The sequence below is a fragment of the Apaloderma vittatum genome, unplaced genomic scaffold (assembly GCF_000703405.1).
Source record: "Apaloderma vittatum isolate BGI_N311 unplaced genomic scaffold, ASM70340v1 scaffold41652, whole genome shotgun sequence".
In the NCBI taxonomy this organism is placed as follows: domain Eukaryota; kingdom Metazoa; phylum Chordata; class Aves; order Trogoniformes; family Trogonidae; genus Apaloderma; species Apaloderma vittatum.
Genome location: NW_009703778.1, coordinates 1 through 9155, shown reverse-complemented (window position 1 = coordinate 9155; position 9155 = coordinate 1). Strand labels below are relative to the sequence as shown.

Sequence of the window (9155 nt, the reverse complement as noted above, 5' to 3'; positions counted from 1 at the left end):
CATTTCCAGCAGATTAAAATATACCTCCTTGCAAGAAAATAGTCTGAAGCTAGCTCAGCTGGCAGAACCGCCATCAGCTGTAGGCACACAGCAACCTCTTGTGGCAGGCATAGTACACACATAATAAACTACTGAAATTTCTTAAGCTACTCTTGATCTGAATCATAAACCTCTGTAAAATCGTGTCGGCAAACAACTGGAGAGTTGGAGAGTCTCTTTTAGTTGGACAGTCAGCAATACTCAGACATCAAAATTCTAACGGTCCTTCTCTTCAGCTGAAGAATGACTTTCACATTGGTAGCCTGTTATATGTGAAGTACCAGGCTGAAATTTCTGATTAAAAAATTATCTCAAAGTTTTGCATTAAAATTCAGCAAGAGAGGAATAATGGCCAGGAGTAAAATCTGTGGCAAGGTTTGACAAGAATAATGAATATGCTATCATGTGGAATCACTGTCCTCTGCGTGGTTTTGCTGAATAAAGGGAAAACTATAACTTGTTCCACCAGGGAAGTCAGAGTGCCTCTAGAGTTCACGGTGGCTGAGCCAGGCTGAAAGCAGAGTGCCCGCCTGGTTCAGTTGTGCGTTCTGCAGAACACCGGCATGGCAGCAGCCCTCCGGCTCACAGCGGGGACGACAAGAAATAGTCAGAGAGCGTGATGGGCCTGGACGGTAAAACGAACGGACCTCTGGTATCTGCAAAGAATCCCAGGATGCCCAACCCTCTTTAAAAAGATTTAACTCACAGGAAGAACGCTGAAAGGGTCCTCAAGGATAAGGAGGGTTTCAAAACCAAGAGGTGCTTTACCGTGAACCTGTTACAGGAGTTATATATAACAGGAACAATCACAACGTGTTTGTCGCAAGTGACACCAATTAGACCAAAGAATTGTTTTACATTCCAGAAATATAGTCCTCTACCTAAAGACAGTGCTCCAAAAGAAACTAAAGATGAGCTCAGTAAATACTGAAGTTTATGTGTGTACCAGTTACAACTTTTGGGGTTTGTACACCAGGAAGAGGTTACCATGCTGGAAATGATTTGCAAATCTGTGCATGCTACTGGGAGAGGAACAGGCTGAACCAGTACGTCTTGGAAGGGATAGAGACCTTAAACAACAGCTAATATTTATTTATTAGAATTGTCTTTTGTTATAGTATTGTAACTTTCCAGATTTGCCATGTTCTTTGTTATTTCACCTGCTACAGTTTGATGCAGGAGTCAGAAATCACATAATCTCAATTCAGCCCTCAGTCAGTACACTTAACAGTGTGCCTGGTAGTTCACTCCGGACCAGTTCCAAGCTGCATGCTGCCAGATTGCCCAGCGGCTCGGCCAAGCACTGCCCAGCCCGGGGGTGTCAAGTGCTTAAAAGACAGAGACTCTTCCTTCCCAAGAGGAAATTCACCCCATGGAGAAGTCCAGCAAAACATTTATGTCTTGGGCTGTCAGGCAGAATGTGTGACAGCATCAAGTTTACGAGTGTGCTGAACCAATCAACATTTACTGAAATCTGTTCTCACTGCTTTCATTGCCACTTGGCTTCAGCCATTCCCATCTCTGTACAGCATTCTGAGGTCTACAGATAAAAATAACGGCATGCCAAATCACAGAATTGCTCTGATTGGAAAGAAACCCTTTAAGATCATCAAGTCCATCCATTAACCCAACACTGAAAAGTCCTCAACTGAACCCCATCCCTGAGTGCTGGGTCTGCCCCACTCTTATATCCCCCCAGGGATGGGGGCTCCACCCCTGCCCTGGGCACCCGTCCCAGTGCCTGAGAGCCCTTTCAGTACAGAAATTCCTCCTAATATACAACCTAAACCTCCCCTGGCATTTCCTCTTGTCCTGTCACTTGTTACTTGGTTAAAGAGACCACTCCCCACCTCTCTACAACCTCGTTTAACCAACAGTATTTCATCATTTTGAGGGGCACAAAGATCGACAGAAGAAGTAATTTCCTGAAACCATGCCGTACCATTCTTCTTGAATCATGTGTTGTTGAAGGGGAAGTCACGGACACTGCTGACGGTCAATAAGATCAAGCAAATGCCACTTTATTAACGGACTAACGCGGTTAATATACAGTTCCCAACGTCCTTGTTTTCTAAACGCTCTCTGTTGATGGGCTCTTAACAACAAGCACACGCAGTCCATGCTCCTGTTCACGCGCTGTTTTCCTTTTGCTGATTCGCTCTTCGCTGCTGATCACACTCCTGTTTCTCCCCACCTGCAGCCTGGGTTTGTTTCTGTTTTCAGTCACATACACCAGTCACAGCTCCTTCTTTTTGTTTGCTTCAGCATATTCTAACAGCTAGTGACCTTCACAGTGTCCTTCACAAACTCTTGTCAGGCGAGGCCTAAAACTTGTCTAAAAACAGGTCTGGATTGTTCAAAGTATGTCCATTGTCCTCTAAATATCCGACAATTTGTAATAGCCCTCAAGAAGCCTGAAAATAGGCTTCCTGCAAGGTTTTCATTTTTCTACCAAACCAACTGCATTTGTTCCTTATGTTCTGAATTTAGCTGTAGCTCATATCTAAATAATGAAAGCAAAGTACTCAATTAAGACTTGAACTAAATAGAACAAACTCCCTGAAACAGAAGGCACAACAGAAGACACAGCTGACATAAAAGCAATTTCCTATCACTGCCTTCTACCCTGAGTGTGCCACCCAGAAGGTGCTACTTTAAATGGCTTAAATAGCATTCCTCTCAAAACCAAACAAACTGCAAAATCAAATAAGGAACTAAGAGATGGGTAGGTCAGATGCTTTGGTTTATTCAGGGCCGCTTGCAGCGACATTAATGTTACATCGCAACACAGGCTTCACACACCTGCCAGGAGAAAGAGCTGCAGTAACATGAGAAATTCCTGCCACGTGGTTGGCACACAGCCGGGTTCATGATGCTTCCAAGCGCTCGAGGGCTGTAGGATAGAATAAGGGTCCCAGATGTCTCCGTTCCCACAGCATTTGATCAGAGGGCACCTCACCACAGCCACTCATTCCTAGAGCGTGCCAGGAGATGTCCCAACCCTCCCCGGCACCAGGAGAGGGTGTTCAAATGGTTTTTCCACTCAGGTCTATGTTAAGCACAAACCGACCGGAACAAACCTGCGTCCAGTTAGCCACGTATCCTGGGGAAGGCTGGGTATAACTTGGGAAAAAACAATCCTTTTCCCACGGGATCTCATTTTGCATTAAATCCTCAGCCAGAATACAAGTAAATTTTCAGATTACTTCATAGCAAGCCATGTTCACAAAGGCCCTCAGAATCAGATCCTGTAATTTTTCACTAGTCATTGATTTTCTTCAGAAAATTTTGTATCGCATATATATCATATATGTGATATAAAAGCAGGACTAGCTCTTTTCCCACTTATATATCCCAGAATGTTAGGGGTTGATGGGAACCTTGAAAGATCATCTAATCCAATCCTCCTGCCAGAGCAAGGTCACCCAGAGTAGATCACACAGGAAATATCATATATTGCTGGTTTTGTCCAGGATAACAATGACAATATTTCACAGGTAGCTACCAGTCAGTTAAAGAACATGGGAGAACACAGACTTCTTCACAGGAGCAGCACTATTTTCATTTTTCCTACTTACTAAAGGCGTAACCAAATTATTTATTGCACATAGTACTAATCACCACCTCCTGTGATTATAATTTAATTTTTAATCAACATATAAAGTTATTTACATTTTATGGATGGATGCAATGAAGCAGACATTCATGTTCAACGGTAACACTAATTCTGGGTAACCCACCTGGGATCCATCTAGGAAGGAGTGTGTCACACATCGGTAATAGATTTCCACTGCAGCCATGTGGAAAAGCCTCACTGACAATGTAAACTTTACTGAGCATCACCTTTCAAGTCTATTGGATTCGTCGACAACAGTCTTAGTGGCATATTCATCTGCAATCAACCACTACCTTAAAAGACCAGCCCCAGCAGAATTCAGTTCAAAGCCAGAAGTCAGCTGAGCTACACAGCCACCGAGCAGGAGAGCGTTATCGTCGGGGCTGGGCAGGACCCGCCGTGTGCATGGCCCTTGGTGGCAGCATGAGCCCCCAGGGTGCAGGGACACTGCCTGGACTCATACAACTGCTCCTCCCCGGTATTAAGCTTGAACCCCCAGAGCCTGCTCCTCCCAGCCCATGCTCGCTCACCTCACTTTTCAGGCTCCCATCCCGTTCTACTGACTGCAAACCGCACGTTTGGGCCAGCGTGTGCCTCCCTCTCCTCTCGGCCCAGTTCCAGGCCAGGTACGGCCTCGCACAGCTGCCCCAGCTGGTGACACGCCAGCCGGCCCCCTGCCTGCACCCCTGCAGAGGAGCCTTACAGAAAAAAAGGCAAGAAAAACATATTTTTCCCACTGCACGGCAATCTTTCCCGGGACTTTCTGAAGTTTCTTGTTATGTGGCACGCATAACACATCCAGCATGGAACACCTCACCACCTTTCAGTTGTGATCTGCTTTGTTAGGATCATACTCACTTCAGCTTTGTTGTCACTGAACTAAAAACAAATTAAAAACAGCTGACAGTTTCCAGTACTTCACCCAAAATTCACGCAGTAAGTGAAGCTGTCAGACTTCTTGGCATTAGTAATTATTATACACCAGGAAAACCAGGTTAGACACAAACACTGATATTTTAATAAATCCCAAGTACATTTAGTAACTCTTCTTATAAAGAATTTATTGTCAGTAACAGAAATACAGTAAGATACAAGGCACATAGCTTTTAATCATTTTTCCAGTGTGCTAAGTGCTATTTAGAATTGAACCTCACTTCTAAGTAAACAGTAGTGTTTCTATGTGTATCTTTTAACATTTCCGTGGCTGATGAATAATGTGAATTCTTTTAGGCAGTATGAACTTCTCCAAGGCAGGCTGTGGCTTTTCGTGAGCCACTTGTAATGCTGCTGCATGGATTTTGTGGCTCATCTGTAATATTAAAGGGAAGGGAAAAAAAGTTGTGATAGAATACAGCTTCTCTACTATTCTCTTCCTAAATTCTATCACAGGAAAGTAAGTTTAAAAACAGTATTAAAACCTACCTCCACAAAGTTTAAATAATCAACACTTGAAACGGTGACTCTGTACATTTAATTATAATTTCTGTTCTTAAAGTACTATTAGCCTGACTACTTTCAGTGAACTATTGATTTGGTTTTTTCCTCCATTTTTTAGTAGTTCATAGCATGAAATACTAAAGGAAAACAGAGTAAATAATCAGTATGCCAGAGTCAAGGAAATGATTTGCAAATCTGTGCATGCTACTGAGAGAGGAACAGGAAAACAGAGTCAAGGAAAACAGAGTAAATAATCAGTATGCCAGAGTTAACAGTAAGTTGCTTCAAATTTGTTTTCCCAGATTCATATCACCATCATTACAATACCTAATTATGACTTTCTAAACTAAGGAGGAAGCTTCACGTATGAGATTCTGGAAGCCAACAGGAGAAGGAAATGGTAGCATGGAACAGAGGAGATAGGACAAGTAAAAGAGAAACCAGATGAGTAGTATCTGTTCTCTGCAACAAATGTAAGCCAAAATTCAGTGTCTATATAGTAAAGCTATAATCACATCAGCTGGGGAAAGGCTTATGCTGAAATGATGCAACTGATGTTTTACCAAGCTCTATGGATGAGGAACGTTTGTGTGGTGCAGAATCTGCAGACTGCAAGCACATGAAAAATAGATCAGAAGTGTCAGATCTTCTGACTAGCGTGCAAATTCTAAAGGTGCTTGTTAAAGGAGCTCTTGCAAAGTGTGGGTGTAAGAGTCTGCACCAACAGCCTAACGAGATCCTGGGCAGCGGCTGTAAGCATAATGACCAACAGAAGGGTCCATCAACAGCTCTGCAATACAAAGTTTTAAATGATCTCACAGCACTTCCAAAGGAGAAGTCAGGAAGATGCTGGCCTCATGCCAGGCCCCACATGGAAGAGCTGTCTTTGAGCGCGGGGCTGTGCTGTGCTGCTGCTCAGGACCAGTCGTGGCAGCGTGGCATTAGCCACTGGCCCAGCACCCACCTGTGCCCACCGGTGACACCACCCACCTCCTTCAAGAAGCTTTCATTTTGCTTTTCCAGAAGCTAAAGCTATTTCCACAGCAGGATAAAGAACCGAAGGCTAGGTTTTGCTCTCGGTTGTAATCCCAGCTCTGCACAAACTTATGTCAATGACAGTTCTGCTCCACATTTCAATAAATCTGAATTGACACACCACTTTAAAAAAAGGACACACCTTAATACTTTGCTCTACTCTTCTGCAGCAAGTATACATAACCACCCTGGGGCTACTTAGTGTTAACACGGGAACGGAATCAACCACCACAGAATCAGGAGGGAAGGCTATAGTTTGCTTTTTAGCCATACACCAGATAACAGCACTTTAAGGAAAAGTCACCTTTTGGGTTTTTTTATGTTTAGCTTTACAGAAAAGCCCTGACAAACACGTATCTTGTTCTTCCAGATGTACTTACTTTGCTCAGCACTTCTGCTAGCAAGACACTCATGTTCTCAGTTTTTGAAAAACTGGCAATAGCACTGTAAAGCAAAAAAAGAGAAAAGTATTTAGAATTTGCATCTTACAGAAACACTTGTCACTTTCATTTTCCGGTCTTAATACAAAACGTTTTGTAATAGCAATTTAGGTTTTGGAGCTAAATCCTTTAATCACATTAAAGACACTACGACACTAATAAAAGATATGGTGCCTCAGAATAGAACAATGCAAAATCTGTGTTGAGTGCTGCTTTATTTAGGTATAGTTTTATACAAAAAATCTCTCTATAAAATACCCTTGTACATTGTGGAGTAGCTTCACAGAAGCTGAGCAGTGATATCCAGAACTACAAAATCTGACTTTGTAATTTTCTTGATTCCAACCTAGACCCATGGGAAAAAAAAAAATCACCCTCTGTTTTTGGGGAATGGGGGAGTGTTTCCTTTGACAGCTGCAATTTGTCAGGCAAGAACTTTCTGCACAAGATTATCCTATTAACTTCTTCCACTGAAGACCAACTATGTTACCAATACTCCACAAATAGATAATCTGTGGGCATGAAATAATTTAGTTGAGCAATAGGAAGAACTGCTGACTGCACATTCTTCCGATGCTGCCATTGTTTGCAGTGCCACCTCTGCAGCTTAATGATTTTTCTTGGCTCCATTTTACTACCCTTGCACATGGAACTAGATATCTTAAATGTGACTCCTGAAAAAGCTTTAATTAAATTAATGATTCTGTGGATCTGGCAAGACACATTTCCTACTAAACTTTCCATTTAGCAATCAATAGTTTGCCACACTGACAAATGAAAGTTATTCAAGACCTGTTTATGCCACCAGATAACGATGACTATGGAAAAGAGCAGCAAAATTACACCCAGACAATCACAAGTTAATTTAAGAATTCAACTATTCTGACATTAAGAGTTGTCTTTGTTTGCAACCTTCAGTCCGCTATCTATGAACTTTAACTATGAGGCGGGGGGAATAAGCCCTGCAGCACAATACCTTGTCTTGTCTTTTCTTGGAGGTTTAGCATTTTTCTCAACAGGTCCGTTTTCTTGCTTTTTAGACACTCTCATACCTCCAGCTTTGACTGCAAGAAGAAAAAAGCCAGTCATGTAAACATATTTACAGAATTACATACTACATTAAATACACTTAGAGAAGAAATTAACACTATACCCCAGAAAACTGTTGACAATAAATCATAAATTATCTTTCAGTATTTAACTCAGTGCTTCACTTTTTTTACACACACACACACACACACATATACACACACACACAAGTAAGCCAAAGAGATCCAACAGAGACTTTAAACTTCTGCGTCATGGCATACGCAAATTAACATCCAAATACTATAATCAGGAAGCCAGAAGGGTTTTGGTCACTGCTAACTACATTAAATTTTAACAACTTCTTATGTTAATATACTTTTCTCCCCTCCATAGGTCTCAGGTGCAATAGTTTCCATTTTAAATTTCAAAAAGCAAAACAAACCAACCTTTGAACGCTTTGATGTTTTTGAACAATGTCCCTAACAGCAATAACGGTTTTGCTCAAGGTATTCTAGAATAAACCTAATAATGCAGGTAAGAACCAGCTCCACACTTATCTTGCACTTGTGTTCTAACATGTTTAATTACATTTTATCAAGATATCTGCCAATCACAAAACCAATTAGGGCTAATTAAACTACAGATGACCTAACAACAACAATCTAAGTTCTGAGGCATACCAGAAAATTCAATTCTGAACTCAGAACACGTAAAGTTATCTAAAACATCTAATATTTCCTCCTTGTTCATGAGAGTATTTTAAGTTTTAAAACTGTAAGAGTAAAAAAGAACAAATTTAGTATGCACTGCTCATAATTTTCAAGAAGTTGCTTCACCTTACAGCAAGGTTCCTATTCTTATCATGCGTAATCAAGACTAGAGTTTTCAAAATCAAATATTTGGGGGTGGGAGTGAGTTGGGAATAGAGAAAAGTTTCAAGAATTGCTCAGCTAAATAGCATGAGAAATTACTTTGGCCATTGGGGGGGGGGGGGGCAAATGTGCCCACCTGTAACTAACACTCACTTTTCTATCAAATCTGACTATTCATTTTGTATTGCCTGGTCACTGGTTTAGCTTTAGAAACAAGAACTCTCCTTTGGTCATGTCTGAAGGAGTCTTACGGTGCTGGAGTTCTGTAATATCTACATTTGGCTTTCTTCTTTTTTTTTCCTTTTCTTTTTAAAACCACATACATACAGTTCATTATATTGCTGTACAAGCAGCAAATGAATCCCCTAGCCATACAGTGGAGATCTAGGCTGACTCAAACTCTTTTGGGAGTCTAACTGCAAAATAAAGTTTCCTCTGAAAGTGCCAACCATCTCCAACTATCTACCAGTAGAGAGAATCAAGATTCTGCATACCCTCAGCTCACAAGGTGGGAAAATCCTTGTCTTTGTATGGGGGATATAACGTGAGAGGCATCTTTATTTAACAAGGAAGAAAAAAGGATTAAAAAACAAATGAGCAAACCCCCTAGACCCCTGACTTTTCGCTTACGACCCAGGAATTGAGGCTCAGAGCGGGAAACATCAGGGGCCGCGTCCTCCACCTCCG

The 9155-nt window shown here is 41.7% G+C and overlaps 1 protein-coding gene across 1 annotated transcript; it reads right to left on the bottom strand.

Annotated features, from left to right (window-relative positions):
• Positions 1 to 4844: 4844 nt before the first annotated feature.
• Positions 4845 to 7631, bottom strand: DAPL1 (death associated protein-like 1; the record flags this gene model as incomplete). The annotated part of the gene is made up of 3 exons (XM_009864747.1): positions 4845 to 4964; positions 6508 to 6571; positions 7544 to 7631. Coding segments are annotated over 3 exons (272 nt in total), but the record flags the coding sequence as incomplete, so codon positions are not given.
• Between the last annotated feature and the right edge of the window lie 1524 nt (positions 7632 to 9155).